The sequence below is a fragment of the Mobula hypostoma genome, chromosome 9 (genome assembly GCF_963921235.1).
Source record: "Mobula hypostoma chromosome 9, sMobHyp1.1, whole genome shotgun sequence".
In the NCBI taxonomy this organism is placed as follows: domain Eukaryota; kingdom Metazoa; phylum Chordata; class Chondrichthyes; order Myliobatiformes; family Myliobatidae; genus Mobula; species Mobula hypostoma.
Genome location: NC_086105.1, coordinates 47,399,453 through 47,418,306, shown reverse-complemented (window position 1 = coordinate 47,418,306; position 18,854 = coordinate 47,399,453). Strand labels below are relative to the sequence as shown.

Sequence of the window (18,854 nt, the reverse complement as noted above, 5' to 3'; positions counted from 1 at the left end):
GCTTGCTTATGAGTTCTGATGATGAGATGTTCTGCCAAATAACTTTGGCAGTCTGCTCAGAAAACCATGCCACAGGATCCACCATAAACCTCTCACGCAGAGCTTCCTGGACTGTGCTGACCACTGTCTGATGGACTGTGGTTAAAGGTCTTTCTCTGCAGAAACTTTCCTGTGAAGGCCAAGGCCCAGCTGAAAGGTACGCAGGGACAGGTAGGACCTCAGTACGCAGTGAGGCCTGGGGCCTGTGTGCTCTGACTAGGGTTGCCAAATTTCTCACTCCCAAATAAGGGACAAAAGTAGCAGTCAGATACGGGACACTTGTGTTTACCCCAAGAAAGACTACCATGATCATGAAGCCATGCGCAGGCACCTGTGTGCGCATATGTGTACGTGCTGATTTTTTTTTCTACAAATCAGTTTTGGCTTAATCTTCCCAATTCTATTAAATGAACCTACACTGTACATACATTATTTCTACTTTATATAGGCTGTGTATTTATCATATAATTCCTGCTTTTACTATATGTTAGTGTTATCTTAGGTTTTATGTGTTATTTGGTATGATTTGGTAGGTTATTTTTTGGGTCCGGGAACGCTCAAAAGATTTTCCCGTATAAATTAATGGTAATTCTTCATTTTACGCCATTTCGGCACGAAAGTTTTCATAGGAACGCTCTACCCTAGCGGGGGAAATACGGGACCAGGGTGGTCCCATATGGGACAAATCAATTTAGCCCAATATACGGGATGTCCCGGCTAATATGGGACAGTTGGCAACCCTAGCTCTGACTCTATGCACTGCCTGATGCAGCCACACACACCGCTCATACTTCTGTTTAGCTCTGTCACTCAACAGGTGATTTGGAACCAAGCCACCACCCCTGTGCAGACCGGAGATTGAACCTTGTACCCTCCAAGCCTTCGTGACTCGCTGCTAGGCCAAGTTAAGCTCTCAGGGACACTGCACCTCTTTCTTCTCTTTATCTATGGTTGTCGTGGTTGCAGAATTGACTGGTAAATAGATCCCAACCCTTCGTACTCCAAATCTTGCTTCTAAATGAAAAACTTCCTATGGCGCACAGGGATCGCCCACTTGTTAGTCGCAACAAGGATTAGTAAATGGATTCCACCTTTTCTGACAAGAAATAGCATTTTCAGTATTAATATAGTCTTGAATCCCCTCTCCTGAATCTAGCAATTCAGTTTCTTTCAAATAGCAGTAATTAACGACAAAGTAACTGGGAGTTGGTTACGTTTCTTTGTGATCTGAAAGAACCCATTTTCTCCCAGTGAGGGACTCCTAGTTCAGTTGTGCTCAGCTTTCTCTGGCCTTAGACACAGTAGGTTGTTAGTTTTACTTCAGAGGATGCTGCTGCAGATTTGCTTTCAAATTGGGTGTCATACAGTTGAACAGCACAGAATCAGACCCTCAAGCCCACTATATCCGTGCTAACTATTGCCATTTACCTGCATTAGGCCTATTGCCTTCTAGGACTTAAAAAGAGGAGCCCACTCCTCAGGGCCTTGTGCATTACGTTAAAGGAGAGTTTTGTAGGGAGGTCTCTTCCAGTATCCCAGTTTATTAAATCTTCAACATGTATCGCTAAAGCAAAATATTTTGTCACTGTCACTTATCTACTTGCCATGCAGATTAGCGCCCACATTACTACAGTGGGTACGTAGGATGTTGTCAACTGCAGTATGTTTGAATCATCCTGAGGATCTTGAGGATACTGTGTAAAGGCAATTTCTGTTTTCATGATCATGAAGAAAAGAATTCCTCCTTGGGCTGTTTTCCAACACACCATTTGATAATGCTTTGCCCGTCAGTTGGTGTGTGGAGGTTTAATTTAGAAATACAGCGTGGTAACAGGCTCTTCTAGTCCCACAAGCCCACACCGCCCTATTACACCCATGTGACCAATTAACCTACGACCCCGTATGTCTTGGGAATGTGGGAGGAAACCAGAGCACCTGAAGAAACCCACATGGTCACAGAGAGAATGTACTAACTCCTTACAGACAATGGCAGGAATTGAACCAGGATCACTGGCACTGTAATAGCATTACACGAACCGCTACACTACCGTCCCAGCCCATGATTGATTGACTGACAGGTCCTGAGGCATGAGAAACTAAATCTGAGAATAAAGAAAGTGAAGAAATTAAACCACCATTTTGCGTCTCTCTTCATGGAAGCAGAGAAAGTCTCCCAGAAACAGTGGAGAGCATCAGATTTAGAGTTAACGAGGAGCTGAAGCAAATTGTCATTCCTGGGAAAAGGTATTGGAAAAATTCATGAAAAAAAACCCAATATCTTAGGAAGATAGGTTGAGCAAGCTAAGATTTTTCTTTGGAAAGAAGGAGGATGAGAGGTGACTTGATAGAGGTATACAAAATGTAAGAGGCATCAATCAAGTGTGTAGCCAGAGACATTATGGCTAATGTTGTATAGTGTTCCATGTTCCATGAATCCCTACGATCTGGTGAACTGCCCCTCTTCTCCACCCCAAAGTTTCAAAAAGTCGAAGATCGCATGCTTGGGAGGCACTGTCAGAGAGTCCTGAACAAGTAACTGCAGTGCCTTTTGTTGATGGTCACAATGCAGCAAATCAGTCTTCCATCAAGCTCATGATCTGTCTTTAGTCAATGGCATCGTGACTTCAGGGATATCTGGGGTCGAGTCGGTCACTGCACAAAGCCGAGCCTTTGGCCCGCTCTTGTTGCCATGGAATTTCAGTGGCTGGTTAGTGATTATGTACAGATGTGTGCACCCACGTCATAGCCATATCACTGAACAAAATTATCTTTAGAGTATTTTTACACTTTGCAGTGGTTGGATATGCTGTATATGTTGTCCCCAGCATAATGCTAAATTTAACCGCAATTCCCTCTTGGACAGAGTTCTCAGGATTTCTGCTATTGGCAATTCCCCACTGTGTCAGGCAGATGTACATTCCTTCCAAGGTTCAGTTGTCAGTCTACCATCAATGCATAACTGTGAAGAACTGCTCCTTGTGATATGTGTCTTGAACAGAGGAGGGGCAAAGTTGACAAGAAAAAACAATCTGCTGGTTTTCCATGTGGATGTGCTCTATTTTTATGAGTGGAAGTGTCCGGGATATCTTTAATTTACAATTTCTCCATCTTGAACAAGGCCCTCAGCATGTTTTATCGACCTTCATTTTTCTTGTACAGCTACACAAATTGATTCTAACAATATCCAGTCACCAGTCTAGATTGCTGACAGTTGGTTAACAGCCCATGAAGCTTTCGCAATTCCCATCAGCAATTTGCACATAATGTTCACAGGACAGCCGGTGCTGACAACATCTATTCCATTGTGGTTTGATCAGTCTCCTCCAAGTGTTACCTGTGTTCAGTGGGCTGCATTGCTGTAGGTTGTGAAGCACCAAATATGCCTTTAGTGTTAAACCAAGGATTCATGTGTCCTATTGATCAATTCAGAACATCCTGGGTACCAGTTCAAAGATTAAGAGATCTGCCCTCGATGTACCACTAATGCATGGTCCTCTTCCAATGTCACTTATGCAGGAGATCTTTCCTTTAATTGCAGTTTGTTGGAGCTAACACTGACATTTCCCGATGTTAGAACAGGGACTGTTTCGTTGGCCGAGAAGAGCTTTGAAAGATCGTGACATTGTGAAAAGTAATCTGTGAATCCCATTCTGCCTCTAAAGTGGATAATCATTAGGAAATGAATAGAGATCTGTGTACAATAGGAAGAAATAGGGAATGCAAGAGCTGTGAAAAAAAGTAAAATGACCAAGTAGAGCCTCGGGGCTTTTGGTAAACGTAATACAATGTCTTGTCTGGAACAGCAGTCAGCAAGTTACTAGTGTGTTGACCTAATAATGATACGTCCACACTACGCCGGATAATTTTGAAAACGCCGGTTTCGAGTAAAAACGACAGGCGTCCACACTAAGCGTTTTTCAAAATATCTCCGTCCACATTAGGCGGATATTTGGGCGAATCTCCTCCTACTGGGCACGCGCAGGATACAGAAAACAAGCGAAGAGGAATCGGTATACTTAGTGGGCGTTTGTCCAGTTACAGAGTAGAAAAACTTTAAAGGAATTGCTCTTGGCTCTCGCACAGGAGGACTTAAAACTTAAAAAAAAACAAATACTGGAGCATATGGAGGCAACCAACAGGGAGTTCACGGACAGTATGACCCAGCTGATGATGAACATTGAAAAACTAACTCTGTTACATTAATAAAGCACCTTGTTAAATGTATAAAACGTCTGCATCAGCGTTATCTTGTATTTCCATACAATGTTATATTAGGCTGTTACACATCTATTGTCAGAGAAGTACTTGTATAATAGGTAAACCGCCTTCATACAAGCAAGGACAGAAAACAGGGCGAAGTGAGTATACTTATTTATTCAGTAAGCTATGGGTCAACTGGCTTCAGTCTCGTCCGTCTGTTCTGAATTGTTAGGTGGTGGTGTTCAAGAAAACAACGAACATCTGTTCCGGCACGTCATGACAGCGTTTTTAAATAGTCAAAAAAGCTCACTTTACAATTTAACTCTCACGCCGTTCACACCGACTGCGCGTTATAACAGCTTGCGCAGTACCAAGCAGAAGCAGACAAAAGCATTGTTGTTGTGGTGTTATCATGACAACGTTTTTAAATCTCTCTGGTTACCCCATACACAGATTTATTCACTCTAGAGAGTGTTTTCGAAAATCTCCATTTTCGTGGGCTGAAAACGCCGGCTCAGTGTGGATGGGAGGGCAAAACGTAGAGAAAAAGCCTCGTTTTCAAAATTATCCGGCGTAGTGAGCAAGGTGCAGACCTGGGAGATACAGTACCTTAGCTAGATCATTGGTCAAGCACAGTGTCCAATTTGTTCAGGCAAAGCTGTATCAGGTCCTGCACGTTGTTAAACAAAGAACAATTATTTAGTACAGCAAAGTTAAATTGGACAAGTCACCAGGAACGGACGAGATGTAACTCAGGCTACTGTGGGAGGCGAGGGAGGGGTTTTACTTTGCATCGTCAACAAGGACGGGAGATGTTCCGGAGGATTGGAGGGTTGCGGATGTTGTTCCCTTATTCAAGTAAGGGAGTAGGGATAGCGCAGGAAATTATAGTCCAGTGAGTCTTACTTCAGTGGTTGGTAAGTTGATGGAGAAGATCCTGAGAGGCAGGATTTATGAACATTTGGAGAGGCATAATATGATTAGGAATTGTCAGCATGGCTTTGTCAAAGGCAGGTAAAACCTTACGAGCCTGACTGAATTTTTTGAGTATGTGACTAAACACGTTAATGAAGGTAGAGCGGTAGATGTAGTGTATATGGATTTCAGCAAGGCATTTGATAAGGTACCCCATGCAAGGCTTATTGAGAAAGTAATGAGGCATGGGATCCAAGGGGACGTAGCTTTGTGGATCCAGAACTGGCTTGCTTGCAGAAGGCAAAGAGTGGTTGTAGACGGGTCATATTCTGCATGCAGGTCGGTGACCAGTAGTGTGCCTCAGGGATCTGTTCTGGGACCGCTACACGTCGTGATTTTTATAAATGACCTGGATGAGGATGTGGAGGGATGGGTTAGTAAATTTGCTGATGACACAACGGTTGGAGGTGTTGTGGATAGTATGGAGGGCTGTCAGAGGTTACAGCGGGACATTGATAGGATGCAAAACTGGGCTGAGAAGTGGCAGGTGGAATTCAATCCAGATAAGCGTGAGGTGGTTTATTTTGGTAGATCAAATATGATGACAGAATGTAGTATTAATGGTAAGATTCTTGGCAGCGTGGAGGAACAGAGGGATCTTGGGGTCCGAGTCCATAGGACACTCAAAGCTGCTGCACAGGTTGACTCTGTGGTTAAGAAGGCATATGGTGCATTGGCCTTCATCAATCGTGGGATTGAGTTAAAGAGCTGAGAGGTAATGTTGCAGCTCTATAGGACCCTGGTCAGACCCCACTTGGAATACTGTGCTCAGTTCTGGTCGTCTCACTACAGGAAGGACGTGGAAACCATAGAAAGGGTGCAGACAAGATTTACAAGGATGTTGCCTGGATTGGGGAGCAAGTCTTATGAGAATAGGTTGAGTGAACTCGGCCTTTTCTCCTTGGAGCAATGGAGGATGAGAGGTGACCTGATAGAGGTGTATAAGATGATGTGAGGCATTGATTGTGTAAATAGTCAGAGGCTTTTTCCCAGGGCTGAGATGGCTAGCACGAGGGGGCACAGTTTTAAGGTGCTTGGAAGCGGGTACAGAGGAGACATCAGGGGTATGTTTTTTATGCAGAGAGTGGTGAGTGCGTGGAATTTGTTGCCGGCGACGGTGGTGGAGGTGGTTTTGATAGGATCTTTTAAGAGACTCCTGGATAGGTACATGGAGCTTAGAAAAATAGAGTGCTATGGGTAACCCAAGGTAATTTCTAAGGTAAGTATATGTTCAGCACAGCTTTGAAGGGCCTGTATTGTGCTGTAGGTTTTCTATGTTTCTAATATTTTTCTTCTGGCTTTTGAAATTGAAAAGACTTTCCCTTACCACCCTGTGTTGGAGGCAGCTATGGGGACTGGCCTATCCCAGCATTCCTTTGAGCAGGAAAAAACTTTATTAAAACAAACAGGGTTTAGTAGGCTGCTGGGTGGGGAGAACAGTGTGGGTTCCATCGCCTGTTCAGCACCAGATTTTTGGCACTGGAAGAGGTGAGCTCGACAAGATGCTTTTTTTTTCTCAAAGTCAGTCTTCTGAATATGCTTAAAGTCAAACTGTAGTTAAAATTTTGGTCAGCCAGACTAAATAAATATTTGAGAAGTGATTCCAAGTGTAGTTTGATTAGGTCTCTAAGGGCTGTTATTCAGTGTTCTGTTTTCAGCTGCAGTTTCCTCCGCCATGAATTTGATATGGTTGTTAAAATTAAGAGCAAACATTTACCTAGACGTTGAAGTGGTTAACACTTTTCTTTATGTAATAGGAAATCAATCTTTCTTTCCTGGAGCAAAATGCGGTACCCTGGAACATAAAACAGAAACAGGCCCTTCGGCCCACAGTGTTGTGTGAACTAAATAAGTTAATGGCAACTAAACTATCCAGCCTGCACCTGGATCCATATACCTCCACTTTCTGCATATTCATGTGCCTTTCTATCAGCCTCTTAAACACCTCCAACTGATTGGCCTCCATCAGCACCCTTGGCAGCGCGTTCCACTTTCTGCGTAAAACAGAAACTTTAATTGCAATAAATTGCTATAAAAGAAAATTATCTCCTTTGAACTTCCCTCCTCTCACCTTGAATGCCTGTCGTCAAGTATTGGAAATTGACGTTGCTGGGAAAAAGTACGATCTGTCCATTCTCTCTATGCCTCGCATAATGTGATAAACTGCTAACAGATCTCCCCTCAAACTCCACTTTTACAGAGAAAATCCTAGTTTGTCCAACCTCAAAGTGATTGCGCAACCTCCAACTGTGACTCTAGCCTTGAACTCCAGGCCGGGTCTTCACGTGCAGCTATTGTGACTCCAGTCTCCCCTTCCCCCACCACCACTTTGCAACCCTGTCTCCCTCAGATCCCATCGTCAGCTCCTGGACCCTCAGAGGCTCCACCTTCCTCTCACCCCAACCCTCCCCTGCCTACTGACACTATCAGCCTCCCTCCCCCTCCCCCCTCTGATCCCAGCTCTCATCCGTGCCGGGTCTTTACCATTCCCTCCGACCTTCAACTCTCTGAGGCAGAGCGCTCTGTCCTCAGTAAGGGCCTTACCTTTGTCCCCCTTCGCCCACACTTCAGCGAGTTCCACATGCGCCATGACACCGAACTCTTCTTCCGCCGGCTCCGTCTTCAAGCCTACTTCTTCGACAAGGACTCTCCCACCCCCACCGATGACCCCTTCTGTCTTCAACTCTCCTCCTCTTCATGGACACCCCGCTCTGGTCTTCTGCCTGCTCTGGATATCTTTATTGCAGACTCTCACAGCTACCTGGACTATTCCTCTTCCCACCCTGTCTCTTGCAAAAATGCCATCCCCTTCTCACAATTCCTCCATCTCCATAGCATCTGCTCTCAGGATGAGGCCTTTCATTCCAGGACGAAGGAGATGTCTTCCTTTTTTAAAGAAAAGGACATCCCTTCCTCCACCATCAACTCTGCTCTCAAACGCATCTCTCCCATTTCACGCACATCTGCTCTGACTCCATCCTCCTGCGACCCCACTAGGGATAGGGTTCCCCTTGTCCTCACCTACCACCCCACCAGCCTCCGGGTCCCACATATAATTCTCCGTAACTTCCGCCACCTCCAACAGGATCCCACCACTAAGCAATCTTTTCCTCCCCACCTCTTTCTGCTTTCCACAGGGATCGATCCCTACGCGACTTCCTTGGCCATTCGTCCCCCCCATTCCTTCCCAACGATCTCCCTCCTGGCAGTTATACTTGTAAGCGGAACAAGTGCTACACTTGCCCTTACACTTCCTCCCTTAGCACCATTCAGGGCCCCAGACAGTCCTTCCAGGTGAGGCGACACTTCACCTGTGAGTCGGCTGGTGTGATATACTGCATCTGGTGCTCCCGGTGTGGCCTTTTATATATTGGTGAGACCCGATGCAGTCTGGGAGATCATTTCGCTGAACACCTACTCTCTGTCCGCCAGAGAAAGCAGGATCTCCCAGTGGCCACACATTCTTTTTGTAATTTATTTTTTATTGAATTTCATCATCAAACAAACATTTCCATAAGATGTAACTCCATGTCCTATTCCGATTCTGATCGGTCTATCCACGGCCTCCTCTACCGTCAAGAGGAACCTACACTCAGGTTGGAGGAACAACATCTTATATTCCGTCTGGGTAGCCTCCAACCTGAAGGCATGAACATTGACTTCTCTAACTTCCATTAATGCCCCTCCTTCCCTTCTTATCCCATCCCTAATTAATTAATTAATTAATTGATTGATTGATTTTTCCTTTTTTTCACTCTCTGTCCTTCTCACAATAACTCCTTGCCTGCTCTCCATCTTCCTCTGGTGCTCCCCTCCCCCTTTCTTTCTCCCTAGGCCTCCCGTCCCATGATCCTCTCCCTTCTCCAGCCTCGTATCCCTTTTGCCAATCAACTTTCCAGCTCTTAGCTCCATCCCTCCCCTTCCTGTCTTCTATCATTTCGGATCTCCCCCTCCCCCTCCCACCTTCAAATCTCTTACTATCTCTTCCTTCAGTTAGTCCTGACGAAGGGTCTCGGCCTGAAACGTTGACTGTGCTTCTTCCTATGGATGCTGTCTGGCCTGCTGCATTCCACCAGCATTTTGTGTGTGTTGCTTGAATTTCCAGCATCTGCAGATTTCCTCGTGTTTGCTAATAACATATGTTTTCTAATCATTTTTATTTCAAGTTACTCCAGAAGTTAAGGCCTTTTTCTCTAGTCCAACACTATTATGTTACCAGTGCCGAATCTGTCCACATCTTTATTAACATGCTGTGATTCAGTGATGTCACCAGCAGCCACGTCAGGTTGTTCCAAAACGCTCCATTGACTCTGTCTGCCAACATAATGAAAGACCCTTCTACACTGCTTATTCTGTCATCATCCCCCCTTCCATTGGACAGAAGATGTAAAAGATGAGAACATGTAACAGTATCTTCATCTTCCCACTTCACAGCTCCACACAATACCACCTGCTGCTGAAGCTTTCATTAATGACTTTGCCTCTTTCAGATTCCACAATATTAGCATCCTCCTGACCCACCCTCCATTATCCACTAGCACTAGTTCAGTTTCCTCAAAATTCTTCTGCCTTTTTACTTGCTATATCATGGTCCTCACTAACCAATGTTGAGTTGTGGTTGCTCATGTCATCCTGGGTTTAAGTTCTTTCTACCCTCCTTAACTCAATATCATTCCAACCACATGGCTTTTGTACTTCCCTCTCACATCTTACTTGTCTGATTCTGCTGTTGGCCAGAAAGAACTGCATTCTACAATTGTCTTTGCTTTGCCATGAGGTTGAAGAAATGGAGGCTGCCATTTTGTGAAGCTGCTATGCATCCTGCATTTTGTGAACTGTAGTTGTTTGGCTTGATTAGTGTTTTAAAATAGAGGCAGTGATGCTCCAGGTAATCTGCTGGAGTGGAGATAATTTCCAAATAAGTTATTTGTGAGGTGTTCTTTGGTTAGATATAATACACAAGTTTCTGAATGGTGCGGTCTGTGTCTGCCCTGAATTATTTAAGCTGTCTCCTAGTTTGGTAACTGATTGAGAACAAAGAGTCATAAATTACTTGTTATTTGCAGAAGAAGGGAAATAAGTGGGTGTTGGCTTGCACCAGAGCCAGTAAGGAGGTGTTATAGTCAGTCAGGTGACTCATAGCTAATGACATTGAAATGTAACATTTGAATTGATAAGTAATTAATGTAAAAGCAGAGGTTTTCAACTGCAAAATAACAATAACTCTCCAGAGATCCGCTATTGTGGATGTGGAGTACCCCATGGATATGTGGAGATCAGAGTGGGACAACAAGGAGCACATGGCCAGCAGAGACTCATTTACTGGTATTACTTTCCCTACTCTTTGACTGTTCATGGAGAGCCAGGAAAACTTAGTAGGTGTGTACACAGGTAGCCAGTTGTGTAAATTCACATGCTCTTCCATTGAGACAATAAAGGTACTTGTCGGTAATTACACATTCTCTCTGTGCCTCTCTGATCATTATTTCTAAGTGGTAGATCCTTGTAACACTGCCATTTCACGTATCCCCCCCTCCTTTTACCCCACCATCCACTCAGCGTAGATTTGCTCACTTGCACCTGGACACAGAATCTACACGCTAGGTGCTAGATGAATGCAATACGCTGCATTCCAAACGTAGTGAGGCAAAGGACTTACCCCAAATCCTCCTCCAGCTCTTGGCTGAGATTGAAAGGTGCAGTGCTCTTGATGTAAGTTTGTGCTGGCTCTCAGTGTGGGCTTTTAGTTAAAATTGGAGACTAATAAGGAAGCTGAATTAGTAAAGGTGCCACTAGACAGCATAACTGGGGACATTTCCACACCCTCTGTTGTCCTCTGACCTTGGAGAGGCTGGACACTGACTGTATTGTGTCAGAGCAACAAAGTATTTTAATCTGCATCAATATTTCTTCCCTCCCCAGGTTGTGTAAGGTAAAGGGTCTATCTTGCATTTCTCTTGTTCAATTTGTATTATGCTTCCTCGCTGCAGAGGAACATCCTATCCTGTTCAATCCTACTTCCTTTGTTTGTCTTAAACGCAATGGTGCAATCTGGCTCATCCCAAACTTGCCATAGTACACAACCTATTTGTGATAAGGCTGGCCTCGGGAAGTCTGAACGTGAAAATAAGCTACATTTTAAGCTATTAATATACCATGGGGGTTATCTGCAGCCGTCCAAGGATTAGTTCTAAACCAGGAAACAAGTTTAAAATATGAACCCCCCCCCCCCACTGAAAAACAGTGATATGGAATTTGGGTTGCACTGTACTTCCTTTTGACAGAGAAATGGTCTCTGTGCCGAGCGTGAGCCCACTGCTAGTGCCTGTTGTTTAGTTCTGGAGAATCACTGGCACCCAACAGTCACAGAGACAAAAACTACCTTAAAGTGCATGTCACCGAAACTGAGAGGCTGCAGCTCTACCTGTTGTTCCACTGTGTCACCCTTTGGAGAACTGGAGAATAAAATAAAGAAATTAGAAAAGGTTGTACAGTAAGTTCAGAGTTGAGGTGAGTGAAGTTGTGCATACCGGTTCAGGAGCCTGATGGTTATTGGGTAATAACTGTTCCTGAACCTGGTTGTGTGGGACCCAAGGCTTCTATCCCTCCTGTCTGATGATAGTCGGGAGATGCGAGCATGGCCTGGATGATGGAGATCTTTGATGGATGCTGCTTTCTTGTGGCAGCTCTCCCTGTAAATGTACTCAGTGGTGGGAGGGCTTTGCCTGAGATGGACTGGGCTGTATCCACCGCTTTATGTAATCTTTTCCATTCCGGGATTGGGGTTTCCATCCCAGGTGGTGATACAACCAGTTAGGACACTGTGCATCTATAAAAGTTTGTCGAAGTTTCAGGTGATATGCCGAATTTGTACATACTTCTAAGAAGAGGTTCTCATCAGTGAATCTATATATAGGCATCCGTTAGTCTCGTGAGATCATGGAATTGAGCCTTTGGGAGGTTTCCAGGGCGCAGGCCTGGGCAAGGTTGTATCGAACACCAGCAGTTGCCCATGCTGCAAGTCTCCCCTCTCCATGCCACCGATGTTATCCAAGGGAAGGGCATTAGGACCCATACAGCTTGGCACCGGTGTCGTCGCAGAACAATGTGTGGTTAAGTGCCTTGCTCAAGGACACACACGCTGCCTCAGCCAAGGCTCGAACTAGCGACCTTCAGATCACTAGACGAACACCTTAACCACCTACCATGTACAGAATTACTTCATGAATGCCAGTGTTATATCATGTGCAGTGGGTATTGAAGATAATGTTTTACAGGCAATAGTTACTTTGTAGAGTGAAAATGGTGCGAACTACCAGAAATGAAGACAGGAAAAGTTTGGGAAAGCTCACCAATGATTGCTTCTCTTCCACTTTACTGCCTCAGTAAAGCAAGCAGCACGATGGAGTTCAATCTCACCCACCCCAGCCATTCTCTCTTCTCACCTCCTCCACTGGGTGCAAGATACAAAATCCTCATAGCACATACCAAGGACAGCTTCTGCCCTGCTGTAATAAGACTATTAAGTAGTTCTGTAGTATGATAAGATAGACTTGTGACATCACCATCTACTTCTTGCACTTTAAACACAAAATAATCTGCAGATGCTGTAAAAGATCAAAGCAACACTTTCAGTACACTGGATGAACTCAGCAGGTCGGGCAGCATCAGTCAGAAATGATGAGTCAACGTTTCGGGCCGGAACCCTTCGTCAGGACTAAAAAATGAAAGATGGGGAAGGAGTTGAAGAATGCTTGTAGCATCAGTTGATAGACCAGTAATTTGAAAGACAAAGGGGTGGGGAAGGGGAAGCATTGACGTCATAGCCCTGAAAACAATGGGTAGTAGAAGAAGGAGGCAGAACCATGAGGGAGCTGGGGGAGGGGGTAGAGTGAAATAGGGATAGAGGAAAGGAGGGGGAGGGAATTACCGGAAGTTGGAGAATTCTATGTTCATACCAAGGGGCTGGAGACTACCTAGACGGTATATGAGGTGTTGCTCCTCCAATCTGAGTTTAGCCTCATCATGGCAGTAGAGGAGGCCACGTATGGACATATCTGAATGGGAATGGGAAGCAGAGTTGAAGTGGGTGGCTACCGGGAGATCCTGTCTGTTGTGGCGGACAGAGTGGAGGTGCTCGACGAAGCGGTCCCCCAATCTGCGTCGGGTTTCACTGATGTAGAGGAGGCCGCACCGGGAGCACCGGATGCAAAAGATTCTTGCACTTTATTGTTTAGCCATACTGCACTTTCACCTTATTCTGTATTGTTATTGTTTAACCCTGTTCTACCTCAACGTACTGTGCAATAATTTGATCTGTGTAACAGTATGCACGACAGGTTTTGCAGTGTACCCTGGTATATGTGACAATAATGAAACAATGCCAATTTTAGTATTGCCTTTAATCGGAATTGCAGCTATCTGAAGCAGCCTCTGACCCCATGGAGTTTCATAGGCTGGAGGTTTGGGCTGTTTATTGATGTATTTAGCATTGAAGCTGATAGCATAGACTATATGCTGCAGACTTCATCTGGAACTCACATAGTCTATTGGAAATAAATGCAAACAGAAGGAAAAAGAAACTATTTTAAATGAGCTAAGTTATTCCCATTGAGTGAATAGAAAAACTCTCTCAATTTACACAGAGAATGGTAGATACATGGAACGTGCAGCCAGAGGTGGTAGTAGAGACAGATACATTAACAGACTCTTAGATAGGTACAATGATGAAAGAAAAATGGAGGACTATTTGGGTGGGAAGGGTTAGATTGATTTTAGCGTAGTTTAAATGGTTGGCATGATAACATGGGCCAAAAAGCCTGTACTGTGCTGTTTTATACCAAAACTCAGTTTCCGTACACTGAATTCTCCCATCAGTACCACTTCTACTTCCTTCTTGTCTGACTCTCACCCCCCCCCACTGCTGCTTTCCTTTAAAATCTCTCCCTTTATCTTTCTCCCTCTTTGCCATTCCTCTTTCCCTTTCTCACTCTCTATCCATCTCCCATTGACTTTCAAACTGAGGTGCTACAAATGGTCTGGGAATAGAAGAGTTTAACTATTCTTCAAAGCTCGGAGGCAAACCCCAGCCCATGTGTGAGCATTAGCCTGAATTTTGGTGTGCTGCTTATTAGAAGGAGACCCCTGATGATGCTGCACAAAGGCAAACCTCTTACCAAGCTTTTCACATCTTGCAGGTCTCAGCAGAAGCTGCCCGAGGCTGAACAATTACTGCGTGACTCCATTAGGTCAGGTCCTCAGTTTGCCGATGCCTACTCCAGCCTTGCAGCTCTGCTGGCCGAACAGGTGAGTCAGTACAGTGTGTGGAGCTGTGAGTTGATTGATCAAATGCTATCTGATTTGTTTATTCGTTTGAACAGGTTGTTGCGACTGTGAGTAAATAACTGGAGAAACAGGAAGTTGTAGGATATGAATGTCTTTATTTATCATGATAAATATTCTCTTGGAGATCTTCTTGCTAGGGTCTCCCAAATGCGAAGTACATCAAGATTTTATACTCTTGAGGACAATATTAACAACAGATGATTCAATACAATTTCAAAATCCACAATGACATTGCTTACTTAGGTATTTGCTGTCTGACAAATGGTTCTTTTGATGTATGTATTCACAGTGGGAGCACTTTGTAATGGATAAGGCACCTCGAAATGTTCGGATGCCTATGCTGGGACAAACTCAGTAATTCACATAGACGGTCTAAAAGCTTCTGAGAACAGAGAATCTAGTTGCCCAAGAATTGTGCTATGAGGGCTGACTCTGTGACTAAGATATCCCAAATATTGATAGATCAGCTACCCATGACCACGTGACCTTGTTTGATGTACTAAGTGACAGTATCATTCTGGTTTGCAAGCTTCCTTGAACTTTGTTGCAGTGGTTCAAACAACTTAGTTTATTGGTTTGATGCAGGCCAGTTAACATAACCCCATTGTCTATCCATTCTGTGCCTTGTAAGGCATGAAAATGCCCGACACAGGCCTCTCATGGTCTGAGTCAATGTTCACTCCCCATTGTCTAACATTTGGTTGATGTTTACAAGAACGTCTCATAGTCACTCCACATTAAAAACCTTATCTCTTAGCAGCCCAGCCCACTGCTTGGCCAGCAACCTGTTCTCCATAGTCAGTACGGTGATTCCAAAACTGCTCCTTTAACTTCAGACTGATCACTGCTTGCAATTTACATTAAGAACTGAAGATTGGTTCTTGTTTGAAGTAATATATGCTATATTCACATAATTCTATAACTTCAGAGTACCTGTACTCCCTAACACAGATCACACAAACAAGTGGGTACTAAGAAACCCACCTGGCAAAGTTTCTGATTGCCAGCTTAGAGCAATACACTTAACATTGCACTGAATCACACCAGTGTAACCGGAGTTTCAGAAATCCTTGGGAGCTGAATGAATTCTATTGAAATTTTAAAGCCTTAAAGTGGACACTTGTTTGTCCAGTCTGTTAAGGTATTAATTGAAATTCAACGTGCAGAACCTAGAAATCTGAGACAAAAACGAGAAATGCTGGAAATACTCAGTAGGTCAGGCAGCCTCTGTGGAAACTTTGATTCCATTTCTCTCACTGCAGATGCTGCCTGACCTGCTGAGTGTACCCAGAATTTCCCATTTTTATATCCAATTCAAGTTCTGTATTGAAAGCATCCAAACTCTGTGACGTGGAACAATGGGCCAACTGGAGAGTTTTGCTATTGGTGCTAGAGACGTGATTCCACAGAGTACTACAGCACAGAAGCAGCCCTTTTGTCCCATATAGTCTGTGCTAAGCTGATGATCTGCCTAGCCCTATCAAACCACACATGGACCATTGACCTCCACACTCTTCCCATCCAAGTACTTACCAAAGTTGAGCTAAATAGATTTATTGAACCATCCAGAGAGATCCTGTTTACTTCCTCCATCCCCAACCATTCATCCTCTTTCTCCTCACCACCCAACACAGATAGTTTTAGTTTCCCTGTTGACCTTATCACCACTAATTGGTCATAATCCATTAAATAAATGGCCATATATTTTGAACATGCAAGCAATCTTGCTTTTACCTACCTCGAACTCATGTTATATGCGTTTTTGATGCCCAAGGGTCTTATAGCTGTTGAAACAGACTTTACCAGGTGAGTTCCAGAAAGAATGCAAACAGCCAGTTAGCCCATTCATCTCTGGAATATAAAAACAAAATCAAATCTTATGTAAACTTTGTGTGTTCTCACTACATGAAAGAGCTTTTAATCTTGAAAACGCAGCAGCTTGTTGATGTTACTGAAATAGCTGGCACCAAATGTTTTATTTGTATTCTTAGTCATAAGATCACTTGTGTTTATCTGGCCATAATTAAGAACAGTTCAGTTTTCTCTGCCTCCGGTAGTTTTATACTTGATACAGAGTTCTACCATATTCTAAAGTAAAACAATTACAAGTTACTCATTAAATGTTACAGGTCTAAAGATAAAAGGAGATTATCTTTATGATGTCGTTATGATTACTTTGGATGATGGCAATTTATCTTTCTGCTCCACTGGCACTGTTACCTCACTGTCAACCCATTGGGTTCATGTACGTGTCTATTGCTTCAGTACCATTGCCATACTTGGACAGTTAGTTAATTACAGTGTAACTTTATGCTTTGCCTCAATGCGGTATCCAAGCAGCTCTTGTCAAAGGAAATCCTACAAAATCTGTCTGCAGCCTTTGACATGTTTGACCATCCTCCTCCAGCACCACTTCACTGGGTAGATCTGGTTTCCACCCTGTATTAGCAAGCAAATCACCCGTGATGTCTGCTTCCTATGCTCATGATCTTACCTGTTGACCCAAAAAGGTTCGTCCCCTTAGATCCCATCCTACTCCATTGTCCTGGTGTAAGTCTAAGTTTCCATCATCTAAAAGGCATCTGAAGGGTAGTGAAGGCCCAAATGTTCATTAGATTCAACAGTGCATGGATGAAAAATAAGCATGCAGTAACCTACAAGTCTGTGTGCAGGAAATTGAGAAGTAAGTTAGCTTTTTATCTCGAAATAGGTTTTGTTTTTGCTTTTGGATTGAATGACCTCTTGTGCTGTTTAGATCTGACCTTTCCAATTTTCTGTGGCGAGCCACCCTCATTCAACACTATGTCAATAAGATGATCCAAGGCTTTGCTGCCCATATTCTTTATAAAATTTAACTTAATATGTTTGTGTTGATATTCTGCGGCCTATCCCTTCCCTATTTTATGTCAACTTGTTCATCTCACAGCCTTTTGAGATCTCTGCTCTTCTCCAATTCTGTCCTTTCCACTATTTCTGAAATTCACTTTTGGTGACAATGCCTTCCTGCACCTTGAATTCGTTTGTCTTGAAACTTTAAGTTTGTTTCTCTCTCCACAGATGCTAGCTGACCTGACAGATGTTTCCAGTATTGTCTATTTTTCTTTAACCCATTTCTCCGTAATGTTGATGTTTATTTATTTATAGCAACACACACAAAATGCTGGAGGAACTATGCAGGTCAGGCAGCATCTATGGAAATGAATGAACAGTCGACGTTTTGGGCTGAGATCCTTCTTCAGGACTTGGGACCTGCTGAGTTCTTCCAGCATTTTGTGTGTGTTGCTTTGGATTTCCAGCATCTGCAGAATTCCTCATTTTTTTTGTTTACTTATGCCCATTTTATTCCGTATCCATCCTTTAATCTCCTAACTTAATTAGCTTTTTATATATAATTCATTAGTTTTTTTTGTAATTCTTTATAATTTTTGAAAGTTGTGTTTTGTTGCATGGCGTGCACTGACTAACACATTACAACAAATTCCTGTTATATATAGCAAATAAAATTGATCATAGTTTGTTGATCATTTTATTTCTTATAGGCTCTCAGTAGGTGACAGTTTTGGCCAATGCACTATTTTGAATATTGATTGGAAATCATCAAATTATATATCATCTGGGCCTGTCTGACAGATGTGGAGATCCACCCCTGTCTGCACTGATATCGGCTGTTTTACCTCTGCACATTATGGGATAGCGGTTTGGAAAGGGATATTTGTAGCTCTGCTTCCTTACTAGTGGATAAACCCAAACTGGAAAATGGCCTATGAATATCATAATCTTGAGGCATAAATATGTCAATGGGACATAGATTTAAACTGCACGTTTAGCCCCAGAAGCCCTCATAATGTGTAACCGCATTGCCTATGGAAACTAAAGTTCTGACAGCCAGAACTAATGAGGGTCTGAAGAGGCTCTGGTTAAGGCTCTGCTGAGAAATGTTCACTTTTCCTATGAGGACTTTGTTGTCATGGAGACCTGACGCCATTCTGTTAGGGAGAGTGCTAAAGCAGGCTTGCGTGGAGTTAAAGCCGAACACTACAGCACAGTACAGGCCCTTCTGCCCACGATGTTATGCCAACCTTCGAGCCTATTCTAAGATTAATCTAACCCTCCCCTCCTACATAGCTCTCCATTTCTCTATCATCCATGTACCTATCTAAGAGTTTATTAAATGACCCCAATGTATCTGCTTCTACCACTACCCCTGGCAGGGAGTTCCACACACTCGCCTGTTTGTGTAAAATTGAGTTCATTGGGTAATTCTCCTGCAGGTCAAAACTGTTGACCAGAACTGA

The 18,854-nt window shown here is 43.6% G+C and overlaps 1 protein-coding gene across 1 annotated transcript in view; it reads left to right on the top strand.

The window, feature by feature from the left end:
* The window catches only part of tmtc1 (transmembrane O-mannosyltransferase targeting cadherins 1), a 189,544-nt gene that overhangs the window by 145,345 nt on the left and 25,345 nt on the right, over positions 1-18,854 (top strand). Inside the window, exon 12 of the mRNA XM_063058235.1 lies at positions 14,412-14,520. Within this exon, the coding sequence (XP_062914305.1) occupies positions 14,412-14,520 (109 nt within the window). The remainder of the gene's footprint in view (positions 1-14,411; positions 14,521-18,854) is intronic.